Source organism: Mus musculus, chromosome 17 (genome assembly GCF_000001635.26).
Source record: "Mus musculus strain C57BL/6J chromosome 17, GRCm38.p6 C57BL/6J".
Classification (NCBI taxonomy): Eukaryota; Metazoa; Chordata; class Mammalia; order Rodentia; family Muridae; genus Mus; species Mus musculus.
In genome coordinates, this window is record NC_000083.6 from 28,924,685 (window position 1) to 28,944,531 (window position 19,847).

The window sequence follows — 19,847 nt, forward strand, 5'->3', positions numbered from 1 at the left end:
GCGACCCAGTCCTCAGAGGGTCTCTTACCTCAGCTGCTGGCTAACGGCAGCCCTGAGTGAACTTCAGGAGGTTTAGAGACAGCGTTAGGTGAGATAGTGGCTGTGGCTTCAGCTGAGGTGGCCTTGAGGTGACAGTGTGGAAATGGGGTCCTGGGGTGCACATGTCTCCCTGTCTGCAGAGCGAGGTGGATGAATGATGTCAGAGATACCTCCCTGCTCAACGTAAAGGCACCGTAGCCCAGGCTAGCCTGGAACTTGCCTTGTAATGGAGGATTTCCTTGAACTTGGTGACCCTTCTGTCTCTGTCTTGCATGCTGGGATGGCAGATTCATACCTCTATGCCTGGCTCCCTGCGCACTAGGTAAGAACTCTACCAGCTGGGCTACATATCCAGCCCAGTTTCTCCGTTTGACCTCCTGCCCAGGGCTGGCTCAGGTCAGACTTGTTGTCAAAGTCCTTTCTCTCTTTGTGTGACTGATATGACCCGAGTCTGTGAGTCACCATCTGCCATGAAAATGTGATCTTGATGCAAATCACTTTCAAGTTCAAACACATTGGGGTAGGCGTGGTCTGTTCTGAAGTTTGCAAGGGGTCCGGCTCAAGGATGCCGGATCCCTTGAGTTCCAGTGGTGGCTCTGATCTTCCCCCTATCAGGGAACCCTGGATGCTGGGGGTGGGGGGAAGGGTGTTTATAAGCTAGACAAGGCTTTCTGGTGATTCACACGCCACATGCCAGCCACAGCAACTCTCCACCTCAGAGCTCTGACGGATACTTGAAGCTACCTCAGCCTGAGAACCTGAACTTGGCCTTACTGAGAAATGGCACTTGCTCAGACCTGCTGGGAATTCAAGGGTCACAACAGTAGCCAGGGGACTTTCCAGGTACTGCTCCTCCCCCCTGCCCCCCCCTCAGTGTTTCCTGAATTGGAACATAAGAGTTGAGTTAATGAACTGAGAAACTTCCACTGTCTATTTATCCATGTCCTGTGCAGGAGACAGACAGGTCCTGGTGAGTTACACACCTTGCCCAGGTTTTGGAAACTCTCTCTGTATGTAGTACAGGCTGGTTTCAGATATGCAACCCATCTGCCTCTGTCTCTCAAGTGCTGTTTTTATAGGTCCAGATATGCAGGACCCTTCAAGGTGCTTTTTGATCTTCGCCTGTTAGCTTGTGATTTCGCCCTGGAGAGGGGAGGGGAGACATGTCCATGGACAATGGTCTCCTCCTCCCAGGCTTTCTGACCACAGTGTACACTCAGTAGGACCACATTTGACTGGTTGCTATGGAAACAAACAATAGCATCTGTCACTGGGGGGGTGGGGACCACAGACCAAGTGAAAGGGGATAGAGGCTGCAGGAAGAGTTGGTGCTGGTGACATTTTTACAGAGCTTCACGCCTCTTAGGATACAAGGTACACACGTGACTGGCTCTGACACTTGGCTCTGTGGCGTTTCTTTCTTAGTGCTCCTGTTACAATCTGAACTTGATTCTTCCTTCCTTCTTGGTGGCCTCTCTAGTCCCCACTTTCTCTATTTCTCTCTGCTGTTATCGTTTTTTGAAATAGGGACTCCATATGCAGCACAAGCTGGCCTGGAACTTTTGAGCCCCTTGCCTCAGACTCCCCAGTGCCGGATGCCCTCTGTGTCCTCACCATCTAGATCATTGCCCAGTGTACGACAGATGCCCGGGAAATACTCATTACATAAATGAACATGTCGTTTCTGGATGTTTCTCTTCTGCCTCATATGACCAGCAGAGTTGCTGACAGAGGGGGCACAGAAGTTTCCGACATGCGTCTATCTCTCACCTCACCCACTAAGCTTCCGGTCACCGAGCCGACCCTCCTGGGCCTGGAAGCCCTCCTTTGGTGAACAAAAGTAGGCCGTCATACTAACACAAAGGACCTGTGCGCCTCCTGGTGGACGTACCTTTAAACTGCAGGACTTTCCTTGAAGAGTCGCCTGGGACCTGAGAGTCGGTCCCCAATCCCATTTCCTGGCATCCTATGGAGGCCTCAGAGGGGTGTTGCTTACTGGCTCGCTCAGTCGGCTTTTCTATATAACCCAGGACCACCTCCTACATCAATCATCAATCAAGAAACATTCCCGAAGCTGGGCGTGGTGCTGCACGCCTTTAATCCCAGCACTCGGGAGGCAGAGGCAGGTGGCTCTCTGAGTTCGAGGTCAGCCTGGTCTACAAAGTGAGTTCCAGGACAGCCAGGGCTACACAGAGAAACCCTGTCCAAAAAAAAAAATCCAGAATTCTCGCTACAGAGCTGGCTAGCAAGACTGGTTGGATCAGCAAGGTCTAGGTTAAGTGGGAGCTCAGCCTCAAGGTCTAAGGTGAAACGTGACACCCAAGGCCCCACCTTAGGCGTCCACATGCATGCACAGGCACACACATGAATGTGTACCTGCATGGGTAGGAGACCCACACATATACAAACACGGGTACTGTGTCCAAGCACATACGCACACAGGCACACACACACACATATGCACAGTACGCACATATGCACACTCAGAAACATAAGCTGTTACGGTAGTGCTTGCTTGCCTTGAAGCTCAGTACTTGAGAGGCAGAAACAGGGTTGCTGCAAGTTTGAGGCCAGTCTAGGCTACACAGTGAGTGCTAGGCCAGCCAAGCCGACATATGGAGTTGCTGTCTATAAATAAGTAGATAAAGGGTGGGAGAGGCGGCTCCTCAACTGAGCGTTTCCTGCTCTTTCATCCCAGCACCCATTGTTCCCACCCACAACAGCCTGTAACGCTGCCTTCAGATTCCAATGCGCCCTCTACTGGCTCCTGCAGTCACTGCACCCGTGTGCACACAAGTATTTTCAAACAAAATGAGATCTTCTAAAATCAATAAGGTTGATGATAGGTCTCTTGTGTTTGGAAGGAGAGGGCCACCGAGAACGTTTGTCCCTCCTCCCTGATGGAAACTGCTGACAACTTGCAGGAGTTGGTTCTTTCCCGTCTTGTGGGTCCTAGGGACTGAAGTTGGTTTCCTCTGCTCTCTGAGCCATCTTGTTGGCCCCCATGCCACCACCTATTTTTGAAATAAGAAACTAGACTAGCCTTGGACTGCAACTCTCCTGCCTCAGTCTCCCAGATGCTGGAATAATAGCCCGAGAAACCATACCCAGCTCGACCTTTAGTGGGTTTTACAGCATAATTTGAGCATTGGCCAGTTCGAAGCTCTTCCATGCACATCTCTGTGTGTATACCCGTGGAGCCGCCCCAGGGACCAGACTCTAGAAATTTCCAGAACCCAGAAAATTTTTGTGTCTGACATACACGCATACACACACACACACACACACACACACACACACACACACATAAATAAATAAGGAACGTGCCTGCCTGCTCAGCTGTCAGGGATATGAATTATTACCCATGTCTTGGTCACCCATGAGGACAATGACAACAATCACCTATCGAGGTCACATGGGGTTGTCACGAGCTGCTGTGACACCGTTCATTTAAAGAGCATTGTCCGGCATCAAGATGCTTTCCAAGATAAACAGTCTAGCCAATGCTTGTAAATGCCTGGCAGGAGCCCAGCGCACAGAGGACACAGCCAATGGCGGTGTGGCAGGTGTCTGCTCCCCTAACTTGTTACAGCAGGAAACATGGGTTCCCCAGAGTTAAACTCCACCACTACCCGCCGGGGTTCACCCCACACCAGCCCTGTGACAGTGACAGTTTTTTTTTTTTCTCTCTCTCTCTGAAAAATTCTTCTGCATTCTACCTTCCATCCCTGGAATATACTTTCCTATTGTCCTTTCTGTTGTTAAAGACTGATTTTTTTTTAAACCATTATAATTTTCTGTGTGTGTAAGCACATGTGTGTTCTTGCAGGCGTCTTTGGAGGCTGAGATGGTGCATACCCTGCAGCTAGAATCACAGGGCCCTCGCGAGCCGCCCAGTGTGGGCTCTGGTCCTCTAGAGCAGCTCACACTTTCACCACGGAGCCAGCTCCCCTGCCCCCTTTCTCTTTTTTGAGATGGAATCTCACGTAGCCCAGGTTAGCCTTGAACCTGCTGCCTGCCAAGGGCATATGTCTGAAACAGATGAACAAACACCTTTGTGTCTCTCCCATGTCAGGATCTGTTGGGTAACACTGAATCTACAAGCTTAGCAGTTTGTCAGCATCCATTTGCCAGGTAATCCTGTTTCCCTTGATGGCTCGTGCCACAGTGTCTAGAGGGCAGAAGAAGATTTTTGTGAGTCCTCTCTCACCCCTCCTGGGATTGAACCCGCGGCTTCAGGCTTGGTGGCAAGCACCTTTCACCCTAGAGACATCTTCACCCCTATTACATTTTTTTTCTTTTTTTAAGATAGGGCCTAGAATTCACCATGTATTCCTGGCTGGCCTGGAACTCACTATGTAGCCCAGGCTGGCCTTGAGCTCACAAAATTTCACCTGCCTCTGCCTCCCAAGTTCTAGAATTCACTGCATGAGTCACCATGTCCAACCCTTACTTCAATCTTTTTTTTTTGTTTGTTTGTTTTTTCGAAACAGTGTTTCTCTGTGTAGCTCTGGCTGTCCTGGAACTCACTTTGTAGACCAGGCTGGCCTCGAACTCAGAAATCTGCCTGCCTCTGCCTCTGCCTCCTGAGTGCTGGGATTAAAGGCATGTGCCACCACGTCCGGCCCCTTACTTCAATCTTAACAACTAATATTAATCCTCAGACCCCCCCCCATTCCATATCCTACAGCAGCGATCTGAGTGTATATGTGGGTTACAGAAAGGCTACAGCAAAGCCATCCCTGAGAAGCTGACAGACAGGGGTTTGGGGGGGCTGTGGAGAAATGAGGGCAATGGCTGCTCTTGCAGAGGACCTGACTTCTGTTGCTAGCCCATAGTTTGCTTTCACTCCAGTTCCAGGGGGTGCAAGGCTTTCCTCTAACCCCTACTGACACCGGCACACGCAAGGCAAGCACTCACACAGACACAAACACGGAAGTAAGTACATCTTAAGAAAAACTAAGCCAGGTGGTGGTGGCACACACCTTTAATCCCAGCAGTTGGGAGGCAGAGGCAAGGTGGATTTCTGAGGCCAGCCTGGTCTACAGAGTGAGTTCCAGGACAGCCAGGGCTACACAGAGAAACCCTGTCTGGAAAAAAAAAAAAGAAAGAAAGAAAGAAAAGAAAACCAAGATAGTTCTGTCCACTCCCCACAATAAAAGAGTGTCAGGAGAGGATGAGAAAAGTGCTCCCCTGGAGATACTGAAGTGCTCCCCTGGAGGTGCCAAGGTGGCACAGGGATTGGGGGGAGCACAGTCAAGCTTCAGAGGGGAGGTGGAGCAGGGTGAGGGGGCAAGGGCTAGAACAAGCTGCTGCTTTTTTTTTAAATAATTTTTAAAAGATTTATGTATTTATTATATGTAAGTACACTGTAGCTGTCTTCAGACACTCTAGACGAGGGCAACAGATCTCATTATGGATGGTTGTGAGCTACCATGTGGTTGCTGGGAATTGAACTCAGGACCTCTGGAAGAGCAGTCAGTGCCCTTAACCACTGAGCCATCTCTCCAGCCCCAGAACAAGTTTCATACGAACTAAGGCGGCACCTGGGCCAGGCCATGTCTACAAGTGGGGAGCAAGCTCAGTTCAGGCCAGGGCACTGGGGAACTCTGTCTGTCCTTCCTGTTGGGGTCCCTTGGTGTATGTGTTGGTTGCCCTCCTCTATGGGGTTGACAGGGAGTTGTTGTACCCCCATCTTTGGACCTTGTTCCTCTGACACGTCTGGGACACACCCATATCCCAATTTGCTTTGATAAACAGGGCGGGGGCCCTTTCTATTTTTAAGTTATCAGTTTGTTCCTTGTGGGTGGTACCGACAGATGGCGTTGTGTTCATTTCTGTCAGAGTGCAGCGTCACTCCGTCTCGGTGTTTACACTCCAAGTTGGAGTCAAATGTTGCTTGTGAAATGGAGTCACCCCGAGCAAGGCAAAACTCTGTGCGTGATCTGTAACCCGAGATGATCCTGAATTTACGGTCTGCCTCTACTGCCCTACTCCGCGCCTACTTTAAATGGCACTGGGAAGGAAGCAGGGCTTCCCATGTGCTCAGTAAGGCCTCTGCCACCAGAGCTACAACCCCAGGTCCCCTCCTCTTTGTTTGAGATTCCTGCTGGCCTGCTGGCTGATGATTTTCCAGCTGGCTGGCTTCCAGCTCTTGGAGTTGTCTGGGCAGAGGCCAGAGCTAGGGAAACCAGAAGCTGTTTGGCCCAGCTGGAGAGCTCAGTCAGGGGTGTCCCCAAGGAGGCCCCACTTCCTGGTATCCTGAGCAGGGCTGGATGAGAGGTCACCTCCCTCTTCTCTGTTATGTGACCCTCCATTACTGCTCTCTCCTCTGCTCGGGTGAACCTTGTTTACCAGTTACCACGGTCCTTGGCTTCTCGTGTGTCACTCTGATCCGAGACTCTGATTGATGGCTTGGTCCCCACAGGCTTTGCTGACGATTCTTTTCTGGTCAGTCATAGTTGTTGTTGTTGCTTTTTAAGATTTACTTATTTATTATATGTAAGTACACTGTAGCTGTCTTTAGACACACCAGAAGAGGGCATCAGATCTCATTACAGATGGCTGTGAGCCACCATGTGATTGCTGGGAATTGAACTCAGGACCTCTGGAAGAGCAGTCAGTGCCCTTAACCGCTGAGCCATCTCTCCAGCCCAGTCATATTTAACTTTACGGACATTCCACAAAGATGTCCCCTGTGTGGAAACTGGGATGTCTCTGGGGACATTGCTCCAGGGAAGGAGGCTTGGGAGCAGCCACACACACCAAGAGCACGTATTCCATAAATATTAGTTATTATTAGGATTGCTCAGACACACTGGTTTTCAATAGTCACTTCAAACCTTTGTCAGTTTAGAGGGATGGACTCAGCTCCATGCTTTACTCTTATATTTCTGATCCAAAGGTGACTCACAAGTACAAGAATTCTTGAGCTGGGCACTGTAGGGAAGGCTCAGCTTAAGAGCACACACACACTGCTTTTGCGGGAGACCTGAGTCTGCTTCCCAGCACCCATGCTGGGCAGCTGTGACTCCAGCTGCTGGGGTGGGGATGCTCTTTTCTGGCCTCTGCACGCTCCCGCACACACATGTACAAAGGCACACAAAGGGAGCTGGAGATGCAGGAGAGGATAAGGTGGGTGAAAGGTACAAATGTCAGAAGTGTGCGGAGCTGATAGTATCACACCAGCGGTGCACAGGAAGTCTAGCCTCTGTCTGGTGCTGGTCATTCGCTTATTTAGACGCGGATGGGACAGTGAATCAGTCAGTGTGAGTGACCTAGTTCTAAAACAGTTACATGTTTACGAAGGGTCACAATGTTGTGGTCTGAGTCTTCTCAGATGTTTCAATAAACATGAGTCATGGAATCAGAGGCCATAGGTTCAGTTTCTACCAGAGCTCCGCCTACAGACGAGAGCTCCGCCTACAGACGAGAGCTCCGCCTACAGACGAGAGCTCCGCCTACAGACGACTCTCCTGATTCTGAGGGCTCCAAAGCACCTCACAGATGCTTGCTTGCTTGCTTTCTTTCTTTCTTTCTTTCTTTCTTTCTTTCTTTCTTTCTTTCTTTCTTTCCTTTTTTTGTTTTGAGGCTCTGTTTCAACCTGAGTGGCTCCCTCCACCCCAGGCACAAGGTGACAAGGACCACACACACATACCCTTGAATACATTTCCTGCATGGATGGCCCTTGAGTAGATACAGCCCCCAGGAGATCTGTCAACCACTGTTGAGGTGGTGGGACCCCAGAGTATGGAGCTGACAAATGAGGTGGATTCTCATGCAAAAGCCAGCTTGATTCAGACCCTCACACAAAGTTCTCACGAGTTAAAGCTTGACACAAGGTCAAGCCACACAGGGCTAAAACCTGTTTTTCCATAGAAACATATAAAGGATAATCTAACAGCAGCAAGCAAACAATCACGACCGATCTGAAGCGGGGTTGCTCCTACCCGCCACACCTGGGGCAGTGGAGGGCACCAAAAAACACGGTCCAAGAACAATTCCGTGTTTTGAGGAAACTGATCACAAGGCTCCTCTTGCTTTCTCTGTGTTCTCACAAGCTGTCAGCTTTCTCCTCCCATTAGTCCACTGGACAGAGCATCACTTGCTTGTGTATGTGCCCTGCTGTTATTCCCTAAACCACATAATTTAACAGCTAGTGCTATAGCATTAGCTTGTAATAGGTATGATAAGTAATTCAGAGACTCTTCAAATATACAGGAGGATGCCCAGGGGTTATGGGTAACAAATACTCTGTCTCTGTTTTTTAAAGAGGAACATTATGGATTTGAGAAGAGCAAACATGTATGTATATATGTATATGTATATATGTATATGTGTGTGTGTATATATATATATATACATACATATATATATATATATATATTTGAGGGGACACGATGAAAAATAACGGTTTCATTCTAATTCTCCTATTATTTTAATTTTGAAACCACACAAATACCTATTCAAAGGATATATATACATATATATATATGATTTAATCATTTATTTTATGTGTATGAGTACATGCTGTAGCTGTATAGATGGTTGTGAGCCTTCATCTGCTTGTTGGGAATTGAATTTAGGACTTCTGCTCACTTTGACCCCATTACGGGCAGCAGATCCCATTACAGATGGTTGTGAGCCACCATGTGGTTGTTGGGATTTGAACTCAGGACCTTCGGAAGAGCAGTCAGTGCCCTTACCTACTGAGCCATCTCTCCAACCCCCTCAAAAAATTATATATATATATTTGTTTGTTTTTGTTTTTCGAGACAGGGTTTCTCTGTATAGCCCTGGCTGTCCTGGAGCTCACTTTGTAGACCAGGCTGGCCTCGAACTCAGAAATCCGCCTGCCTCTGCCTCCCGAGTGCTGGGATTAAAGGCGTGTGCCACCACGCCCGGCCAAAATATATTTTAATTGTATTTTATTCTGTGTGCCCAATTGTGTGCCCGTGTGTGCCGGTGTGTGTGTGTGTGTGTGTGTGTGTGTGTGTGTGTGTGTGTGTGTGTGTGCGCGCGCACACACAGCATGGGTACATCTTTGGAGTCAGGTCTCTCCTTCTCCTGGGTCCCGGGGATTGAACTCGGGCCATGAGACTTGTTGGCAAGCCCCTTTACTGGTTAAGCCATCTAGTCAACCCAAAAGATTAATAAGATAGGGAACATTTCCCTTTGGAAGGACAGGGGATGAGTGTTTGTCCACTAGCATAAGCAAAAATGTGTGAATCCCTCCTCTGCAAAAGAGACACACAGAGGACTTGTGCTCAATAAAATATTTATTTCACTTTTTAAAAAAAGTAACACTACATACTAAAACCTCAGGATATGTATACATAGGACTCATAATTACTAACGAACTTTCTTAGGATTAGAAATTCTTTTACAGGGGTGGGAGGGGCCATGAGACAGATAAAGCCTGGGAAAACAATGAGAAAGAGTAAAACAAACTCAAAAGGCAGAGTCGTCTTGGTGGGCCTCGGGTGTAATGTAATTGTCGCAGTTTCCAGCTCCCTAGAAGCTGAGCTTGCTGGGCAAGCAGGAGGCACCCTGGAGGGGATGGGGCTGCAGGGTGAGGGATGGGATCAGGCGAGGCCTGAGGGAACCTCAGGGCAGGAGGGCTTCCTTAGGCCTGAGAAAGAGCGGAAACCCACGTGGCACAGTCAGAGCAGGAAATAGACCAGGAACAGGTGGTGGTGTCTAATGGAAGGGAAGGTGGCTGGGCCAGGGCTCAGGGCTGCGTACTGGAGACCCGGCTCCTTTCAGCTCCGCACAGAGCAGAGGATCTGGGGCCCAGGTAGACAAGTCTCTTAATGAAGTTGGTTCTTAATGAAGATCTAGATACAGGTGATAAATGCAGGATCAAAGGGCATGACCCAGGGTAGACCTTCCTCAGTGGGAGGAGGAGGAAGAGTTGGAGAGGGTTTGGGTCACAGCAGCTTGACTCCAGAGTGTGGGACTTGTCTGTCTGTCCTTCCTTTACAGCAAATGGTTGTTCCAGAAAAATCTCAGCAGCACCTGGCCTCTCACGAACACCAGCGCCACAAAAGGAGCCAGCACATCTCCGACTTCCTGTGCAAGATGCTGTGTGGAAAGACAGCGGTTTTTTCGTTAAGATGCCAACTTGGGGCTGGCGAGATGTCTCTGCAGGGAAAGGCGCTTGCCAGGAAGCCTAACGACCCGAGGTCGTGAGCTGGTGGGAGAGACCCAACTCCGCAAGTCAGCCTCTGACCTCCACATTCAGGTATTTCCTTCTCCCCCCCCCAGCCACCCCCTCCCCAATCTCTAACGTAAATAAATACAGCAGGGTGGTGGTGGTGCACACCTTTAATCCCAGCACTCGGGAAGCAGAGGCAGGCAGATTTCTAAGTTCGAGGCCAGCCTGGTCTACAGAGTGAGTTCCAGGACAGTTAGGGCTATACAGAGAAACCCTGTCTCGAAAAAACCAAAAATAAGAAAAAAAAAAAAAAGTACAAATGTGGGGCTGGAGAGATGGCTCAGTGGGTAAGAGCACTGACTGCTTTTCCAGAGGTCCTGAGTTCATATCTGAGTCTCACAACCATCTGTAATGAGATCAGATGCTCTCTTCTGGTATGTCTGAAGACAGCTACAGTGTACTTACATATGACACAATATGAAATATTAAATCAACCCAGCCCCCTAGCTAAGTGTGTGACTGAAGATGACCAACGGGCTTCCGTATGTTCCCGTCCACCCTCAGGACAATTTCCCATGCTGCCCATCAGATCCCCACCAGGGCACTCATCAGAGATGACACCCCTGAAGGTATCAGCTGGCTTCAGCTGGCACCCCAGAGCCCTTCCTGGTGGTCTCTGAGAAGCTAGCAAGCCCCCAGTGACTAGGAAGGCATACATGAACAAGGGGGAGGGGAGGGGAGGGGAGGAGAGGGGAGGGGAGGGGAGGGAAGAAGGCCCCAGTACTGTCTGTCTCGAAAGGCATGAGGGGAGGCATGCCATCAACATGGATCCTTGGGCCTCCTTATGGCTTTGTCTCACTCAAGAAAAGTCCCGGCCAGGGATGGTGGCACACACCTGTCACCCCAAGGGAAGATTGGGACAGGAGGAACAGGGGATTTCAGGGAATCCTGACCTAGACAGACTCCATCCCCAGAGGAAAAGTAGAGAGTTAGCTGAGCATGGTGGTATTGCACGCCTTTAGTCCCAGCAATGGGGGGGTGGGGGTGGGCAGAGGCAGGTGGATCTCCGTCTACAGAGTGAGTCCACGACAGGAAGGGCTACACAGAGAAACCCTGTCTTGAAAAAAAAACAGACAAACAAATAAAAAGCAGTGAATATAGCTTAGTCACAGAGTACTTGACTGGCATGGTGAGGCCCTGGGTTCAATCCACAGTGTGTGTGGGGGGGGGCAGGGGGGCAGGAGCAGTCCTTCAGGTGACAAGGCCCTTCAGGGTCTGTTGTCACGCACCCCTCTCTCTGTTTTTGCCTTCTGAGAGGAGGTCTTGCTATGCGTCCCTGGATGCCCTGGGACTCAGTCTCCACATTAGGTCCTATGTGATCTTCTTGTCTCTGCCTCCTGAGTGCTGGGACTGCCGGCCCATGTGCACCACTAGCTTCTACTATTCCTTCTTTCTGCAAGGCCAGATACTGGCCGCCTGGCCGTTTTTCAGAGGAGATAAGCACTCCTGCCTTAGGGGCTCAGTAGACTCCGTACTGCCCCCCACCCCCCAACTCTTGGAAGGTCTTACAGTTTCTCAGTAAACCTGCCCTTCACGCTTCTTAAGCAAGCTTTCTCTTTCTCTTTTTAAGATTTTTTTTTCATATGTGTATGGGTGTCTTAACACTTAACTGATATTATCATTAACTATGTCTATGTATGAGGGGTGTGCACCTGCGTGCAGGTACCCACAGAGGCCAGAGGTTACAGGATGGCCCTGAAGCTGAAGCTACAAGTGACTGTGAGCCACCTCAGGGTCCTTTGGAAGAGCAGTGCATGCTCTTCCTTGCCAATTCCCCAACACCTTTATGGGTATTTTGTCTGCACGGGTGTCTATGCAGCACTTGCATGCAATGCCCACCGGGGCCAGAAGAGGGCGCCAGACCCGGTGAAGCTGTAGTAAGCTGCCATGTGGGTGCTGGACTTGAACCAGGTCCCCTGGCAGAGCAGTCAGTGCTCTTAACCACTGAGGCGGCTCTCCAGTCCCCAGTAGTCACGCTTAAGGTGCAGCCTCCCTTTCTTCCAGTCTTTTGCTCCCAGATTCTTTTGAGCTGATAATTATTTCATTTACTATTTGTCTCCTTCAGAAACTCCCCGAGGCCAGGCTTTGGGTCCCTTTGAGATCACGGGTCACACAAGGGTGGCACACAGCAGGTGCTCCTTCATGAGAGATGACTGGATGAGCTGGTGACCAGATCAATTCCTGGGAAGCCGCCAGCAAGGCCATAAGGAATGTGGACTTGGTTCTGTACTAACTGAAAAACAAGGGATTTTGACCTTTCTGGAGTTGAATGCCTGTCCCTCCAACACAGCCTTGAGAAAAACCCCAGAGTACTCTGTATAAATCTCTGAAGCTCAGCTGCCTCCCCTGCTGTGGCCCTGCGGTAACTCACTGGGCTGCTGGGAACTTTCTCAGAGAGGAGCTTATGTACCGGAAGCTGGCCTCCCTCCCCTCCCCGTGTAGTAAAGTCTGAATTCCCAGTTATTATTTGTGGGAAGCCGCCCTCACATTCGCCGTTGCAAGATGGCGCTGACAGCTGTGTTCTAAGTGGTAAACATAATCTGCACACGTGCAGGGGCAGTTTTCCCGCCATGTGTTCTGCCTTTCTCGTGATGACAACTGGGCCGATGGGCTGCAGCCAATCAGGGAGTAATACGTCCTAGGCGGAGGATAATTCTCCTTAAAAGGGACGGGGTTTTGCCATTCTTTCTCTTGCTTTCTTGTTCTTGTTCTTTTTCTTGCTTTCTTGTTCTTGTTCTCTCTCTTGCTCTCTTGCTCTCTTGCTCTCTGGCTCCTGAAGATGTAAGCAATAAAGCTTTTGCCGCAGAAGATTCAGGTTTGTTGCGTTCTTCCTGGCCGGTCTCGAGAACGCGTGTAAGAGTTGGTGCTGAAACCCGGGATGAGAAGACCTGGGACGAGAAAACCTGGGACGAGAAAACCCGGGACGGTTACCATCACCAGCGCAAGGAAGATCCCTCATTCCAGAACCAGAACTGCGGGTCATGGTAATGAAGTGTTCCCGTAAAACAGACTGTTGAGAAGGATCCAGCCTGGATTCAGAACTCTTCAGCTGGGGAACGGTGGTAATGAAGTGTTCCCGTAACACAGACTGTTGAGAAGGATTCAACTGCGTGAATTCAGAACTCTTCAGCTGGGGAACAGGGTACCCGTAAGTATAGCTTTACAAGGTAAGTCTGGTCTTGAACTTTCTAACGAAATTCAAGACAGTCTATCAGAAGTAAAGTGGGAAATAGCTTTACAAGGTACGTCTGGCCTTGAACTTTCTAACGAAATTCAAGACAGTCTATCAGAAGTAAAGTGGGAAATAGCTTTACAAGGTATGTTTGGCCTTGAACTTTTTCTAGTGTTAGGAGCCTTTTTGTTCCTTTTCACATGTTATCAAGCGGTTAAGGCAGGGCTGAAAATTCTGGATGAAATTCAAGACAATCTATCAGAAGTAAAGTGGGGAGAGAGAGTAGGAGCAAAGAGGAAATATGGCGCACAAAATAAGTATACAGGCCTTTCCACGGGTCTTAAACCTGAGGAAAAGTAAAGGTCAGGTAAGAATACCTGGGGAGAGATTAGAAGGAAGGAAAAGAAAAAAGATCAATTAGCGGAGGTTTCTAGGAGAAGGAGCCTATACTCATCACTAGATGAGCTCAAGGAGCCAGCTCTTAATAGTTCTGAATCAGATGAAAAGGCTATTAGGGCCTGGAAGGCGCTCTCCCGAGCAGGTGAAGCCACTGGACAACTAACAAAGATCGTCCAGGGACCTCAGGAGTCCTTCTCAGATTTTGTGGCCAGAATGACAGAGGCAGCAGAGCGTATTTTTGGAGATTTAGAGCAAGCCGCACCTCTGGTAGAATAGCTTATTTATGAGCAAGCCACGCAGGAATGCAGAGCGGCCATAGCCCCAAGAAAGAACAAAGGTTTACAAGACTGGCTCAGGGTTTGTCGGGAGCTTCGGGGACCTCTCACCAATGCAGGCTTAGCGGCCGCCATCCTCCAATCCCAAAAATGCTCCATGGGCAGAAATTAATCAACGCATAGATCTTGTCCAGGAACAACTAGATGTATTATGGCAAATAGCTCAGCTGGGATGTGAACAAAAGTTTCCGGGATTATGCGTTACTTCCATTCAGTATGAGAAATTTACTAGGGCAGCTAATTTGTTAAAAAGTCTTTCTCAGTATATGTTACAGAATTGGACGGCTGAATTTGAACAGACCCTTCGGGAATTGAGACTTCAGGTCAACTCCACGCACTTGGACCTGTCCCTGATCAAAGGATTACCCAATTGGATCTCCTCAGCATTTTCCTTCTTTAAAGAATGGGTGGGATTATTATTTGGAGATACACTTTGCTGTGGATTAGTGTTTCTTCTCTGGTTGGTCTGTAAGCTTAAGGCCCAAACTAGGAGAGACAAGGTGGTTATTGCCCAGGCGCTTGCAGCACTAGAACATGGTGCTTCCCCTGATATATGGTTATCTATGCTTAAGCAATAGGTCGCTGGCCATTCAGATCTTGCACCCCACGAGGCTAGTATTGCACGGGATAGAGTGAGTGTGCTTCAGCAGCCTGAGAGAGTTGCACGGCTAAGCACTGCAGTAGAAGGGCTCTGCGGCACATATGAGCCTATTCTAGGGAGACATGTCATCTTTCAAGAAGGTTGAGTGTCCAAGTGTCCTTCTCCCCAGGAAAAACGACACGGGAGCAGGTCAGGGTTGCTCTGGGTAAAAGCCTGTGAGCCTAAGAGCTAATCCTGTACATGGCTCCTTTACCTGCACACTGGGGATTTGACCTCTATCTCCACTCTCATTAATATGGGTGGCCTATTGCTCTTATTAAAAGAAAAGGGGGATATGTGGGAAGCCGCCCTCACATTCACCGTTGCAAGATGGCGCTGACAGCTATGTTCTAAGTGGTAAACATAATCTGCACACGTGCAGGGGCAGTTTTCCCGCCATGTGTTCTGCCTTTCTCGTGATGACAACTGGGCCGATGGGCTGCAGCCAATCAGGGAGTAATACGTCCTAGGCGGAGGATAATTCTCCTTAAAAGGGACGGGGTTTTGCCATTCTTTCTCTTGCTTTCTTGTTCTTGTTCTTTTTCTTGCTTTCTTGCTCTCTCTTGCTTTCTTGTTCTTGTTCTCTCTCTTGCTCTCTTGCTCTCTGGCTCCTGAAGATGTAAGCAATAAAGCTTTTGCCGCAGAAGATTCTGGTTTGTTGCGTTCTTCCTGGCCGGTCTCGAGAACGCGTGTAAGAATTATTACTACATAGCTCAGGTCCCAAGGAACAATGCAATGCCCCAGTCAGGCTAATTTGGTTAAGTTTAGAGACCATGTTCCCAGAGCCCAGGAGGGACACAATGAGACCCGGCTTCTAAGTGTGGAATCCTAGACCTTTATATGTTTAGAAATTACACATCCTAGATTTGGGAGTAGGAGGGAAGCAGTAACAAAAACTATACAAAATATACAAAATAAACAGGTAGAAAACCGGAAACTTCACATAACTAAATGGCTCTTATTTTAAGAAGCACAGAATACATGGAGATGTTTAAGTGAAAAGAATAAAGCAAACAAAACAAAAACAAAAAAACAGCTCAAGAAGAATCAATCTGGGCTGGAGAGATGGCTCAGCGGTTGTTAAGAGCACCGACTGTTCTTCCAGAGGTCCTGAGTTCAATTCCCAGCAACCACATGGTGGCTCACAACCATCTGTAATGGGATCTGATGCCCTCTTCTGGTGTGTCTGAAGACAGCGACAATGTATTCATGTCAATAAAATAAAAATCTTGTCTTTGTTTTGTTTTGTTTTTTGTTTTTCGAGACAGGGTTTCTCTGTGTAGCCCTGGCTGTCCTGGAACTCACTCTGTAGACCAGGCCAGCCTGGAACTCAGAAACCCGCCTGCCTCTGCCTCCAGAGTGCTGGGACTAAAGGTGTGCGCCACCATACCTGGCCTTTCCCTCAACTCTGCAAGAACAGAGAAACTGTTATCACTTCCTGTCTCCACGTTTCCGGCAACCCACGTAAGAGTACCCGCCCACGCAAGAGTACCCGCCCAGAGGCTCAGTTTTTGACCATTTATGGGCACAATCCCGGCTCCAAGCTGGCACTTGCGCCTCGCTTTAGCCGGGGTGCATGACTTTATTGACCTCTACCTGTGACATCAGTGAACCCACCTGAGCGCTGCCTTTGCAGAGGGTCACAGCTGGCAGGTGTTTGGTGAGTAAACTCCATTAATTCCCATCACTCCTGGGCACCCAGCCATCGGTCTGCCTCTTCTTCCCTCCCCAGCCTAGCTGCCCCCCCCCTTCTCACCTCCTGAATCACCCTGTGATTGACACTGTCCCCAATGTGTCTAAGCTGCATGGTGAGCGTCTGGATGTCTTCCCGCTGATGATGGTTCTGGCCAGTGTTCTCTTTAGGCTGACAAAGCAGATGGTGACCTGCACGGTTCAAGAGACAGACATTGATTTTGTAAAGCCACCTCCAGCAATTCAGAACCGTCTTCGCACGCTGCGTGTGCAAGAGCACACGTGCGTGATGAGATTGCGATTATTTCCGCTTCCCTTCCTATGAAACAGGGATCTGGGGCAAGCCTTGTCTCAAGTATTCAACAATTAGCTAGTAGCTCTCCTGCTGGACACCACCCCACCCCATGACTGAATCTTTTGGATTGTTCAGAATCTGGTTTTGTTTCGTTTTGATTAAGTATCTTACCCAAGGAGTCGTGAAAACTTGTCTGTCCTAGAACTCACTCTGTAGACCAGGCTGGCCTCCAACTCAGAAATCTGCCTGCCTCTGCCCCCCAAGTGCCAGTGCCACCACTGCCTGGCTCACGGGCTGATTTTAAGCAACGCCGAGTGCCAACCACTCATGAGTGCATTGAGTAAAACTCCTGAATGCTTCAGGAATAGGGGAGCAAGGGATGATGGCCATAGGGGCTAAAGAGACGACTCAGCAGTTAAGAGCACTGGCAGCTCTTCCAGAAGCACCAGGTTCAATTCCCAGCACCCAGACAGCGGTTTACAACCATCTGTAACTCCAGTTCCAGAGGCCCTCGACCTTCTGTTTCTGGTCTCCGCACCAGAAACAGTAGTGCACAGACAGACACACAACACACAGGCAAAACACTTATACGCATAAATCTTGTTCTAAAATGGCTGTTGGGGGACCTCGGTCTCCCATGGCCAGGGCTTCTCTGAGAAGCACTAGGGTTTTTACACAGCTCAGTAGGGGGGAAGGGAGGGGTTCAAGTTCAACACCGCCTCACCTCCGCCTTGCCTTTGCTGCAGCCCAAGGCTCCAGCCTAACTGCTCAGAAGCCCAAGCTCCAAACAGCGGTCGGTAGAGGTCACGTGTTCCAACTCCACCAATGGGAAGGAAGTACCAAGGCGGAGCTCCTGAATAGAGGCAGCTCCTCCCTCTCCCTCCCGCACCCTCCCTCGGTCCCTCCCTCCTTCTGTTCCTCCCGTTCTTCTAAAGACTCCTCTTTCTTAATTCTTTAGTCTTCTCTTTTTCCTTTTTTTTTTTTTTTTTTTTTTGGTTTTTCGAGACAGGGTTTCTCTGTATAGCCCTGGCTGTCCTGGAACTCACTTTGTAGACCAGGCTGGCCTCGAACTCAGAAATCCACCTGCCTCTGCCTCCTGAGTGCTGGGATTAAAGGCATGCGCCACCACGCCCGGCTCCTTATTTTTTTTAACCTACTTGTTTCCTTCTATTTTAAGATGTATCTTTTCAGTTATGTGTGTAAGTTACAGGTGATTGTGAGCCACCCGGTTGGACGCTGGGACCCATCACTAGTCTATAATTTGTTTTGCTTTGTTGTTTTTTGAGACAGGGTTTCTCTGTGTAGCTCTAGGCTGTCCTGAGACTGGCGCTGTAGTCCAGGCTGTCCTGGAACTCACAGAGATCTGCCTGCTTCTGCCTCCCGAGTGCTGGATTAAAGGAGTGCACCACCACCCACACCATTTCCAGTCTTAACTGCCAAGCCCACTCTCTAATCTCTAGAATTTACAAGCTTTACCCATTGAGCCATCTCTTCAGTTTCTCTGAAGATAACGTTTTATAAAAAGATGAACGTGGCTTGGTGAGGTGACACACACCTTTAACTCCAGCTCTCAGGAGGTACAGGCAGGGGAATGTACGGATTCAAATTCAACTTTGTCTACACGGGGATTCCTGGACCGCTAGGGGCTACACAGTGAGACCTTGTCCAAAAAAGGCCTAATTAATTTAATTAAATTTTAAAATAAAGATGAATTAATCTATTTTAGTTGATTTGAAGTTTCTTAATTAGTTTTTCTCACGAGTGGCTCAGGGCTAATAATTTTTTTTTTTACACAGAGATAAATGAATTTACCTGTTTTTCTGCAGCTAATTTTTATTTTAAAGAACTTATGTTTTAGCCGGGCAGTAGTGGCATACCTTTAATCCCAGAACTTAGGAAGCAGAGGCAGGCAGATTTCTGAGTTCCAGGCCAGCCTGGTCTATAGAATGAGTTCCAGGACAGCCAGGACTACACAGAGAAACCCTGTCTCAAAAAACTAAAGAACAAAAAGCCCCAAAAACCGTAGGTTTTATTTATGCACATGTGGGGTGAGGATGCCCTTAGAGAACACATGAAAGAGGGTTCCAGTTTCGTTGGAGTTACAGACAGTTGTGAGCCACCATGAGTGTGCTGGGGATCAAACCTTGGTCCTCTGCAAAAGCAGCCAGTGCCGTTAACCACTGAGCCATCTCTCCAGCACTTTAAACTTTAAACAATGCACTTACCATCCAAGTTTATGTTCTCAGTAAGGATAAAAAGCATATGCTAGGTAAATGTTTCCCCGAGCCTGATGCTAACCCCTTACCTGGGTTCCTTGGCATAGCTGGAACACGCTGCTGCCAGACGAGTTGAGTCTCTACTTCTGCGCAGAAGTTTGTTTGCCCATGGCTATCCGTAACAATTTGTTACTTTGAAAGTCGATTCAGAACTTCTTTAGGTTTATAAACAATGCTATTGGGTGGGATTTGTTGTTTCCCCGGCTGGAAAATACATCCTCACACAGCAAAAAGTTTGGTGTATCAAATGAACAGCAATGCTTTTTCATATGAGGGACCTTTCCCACAAACACATGGGTTCTGTCCCTGAGTGAGAAGTGGGAAAGTTTTTTTTGTTTTGAGACAGGGTTTCTCTGTATAGCCCTGGCTGTCCTGGAACTCACTTTGTAGACCAGGCTGGCCTCGCTCAGAAATCTGCCTGCCTCTGCCTCCCAAGTGCTGGGATTAAAGGTGTGCGCCACTATGCCCGGTGAAAGGGTACTTTTGAATGTGTTTTTCTTTTCTTTAAAATTTATTTTATACGCAGATGTTTTGCCTGCTTGTACATGTATGCTCTCCAGAAGCAGTCAGTGCCCTCATAGGGGAAAAGAGATTCAAATTCCCTAGGAATGTGAGCCTACCCCATGGGTGCTGGAATCCGAACCTGTGTCCCCTGCAAGAGAAGCCAGTGTTCTTAACTGCTGAGTCATGCATGTCTCTAGCTGCCTTACAGTGTTTTTAAATTTACTTAAGAATCTTTTCTAGGATCCATGGTCCTTATTAGATCTATTCACATACGCCCAA

General features: G+C 48.7%; 1 protein-coding gene and 1 long non-coding RNA gene across 2 annotated transcripts; one reads left to right on the forward strand and one right to left on the reverse strand.

Annotated features, from left to right (window-relative positions):
- Positions 1-582: 582 nt before the first annotated feature.
- Gm16191 lies at positions 583-12,768 on the forward strand. The gene is made up of 3 exons (XR_876713.1): positions 583-882; positions 10,024-10,282; positions 12,321-12,768. It is a non-coding gene; the product is annotated as a predicted gene 16191 (long non-coding RNA).
- On the reverse strand, positions 9,302-17,578 carry Pxt1 (peroxisomal, testis specific 1). Its single transcript, NM_153390.1, has 3 exons — positions 17,513-17,578; positions 16,558-16,685; positions 9,302-10,122 (listed from the first exon to the last, which is right to left on the reverse strand). The coding sequence occupies exons 2-3, from the start codon at positions 16,606-16,608 to the stop codon at positions 10,018-10,020; spliced, it is 156 nt and encodes a 51-aa protein (NP_700439.1). The 5' UTR covers positions 16,609-16,685; positions 17,513-17,578; the 3' UTR covers positions 9,302-10,017.
- Between the last annotated feature and the right edge of the window lie 2,269 nt (positions 17,579-19,847).

What these genes read in the sequence shown, in the direction of transcription:
- Pxt1 (NM_153390.1), bottom strand. Translation starts at nt 16,608, where the DNA reads ATGCAGCTTAGACACATTGGGGACAGTGTCAATCACAGGGTGATTCAG. An exon ending in ATCACAGGGTGATTCAGGAG is followed by an intron (nt 10,123 to 16,557) that starts GTGAGAAGGGGG and finishes CTTTCCACACAG; the next exon opens with CATCTTGCACAGGAAGTCGG.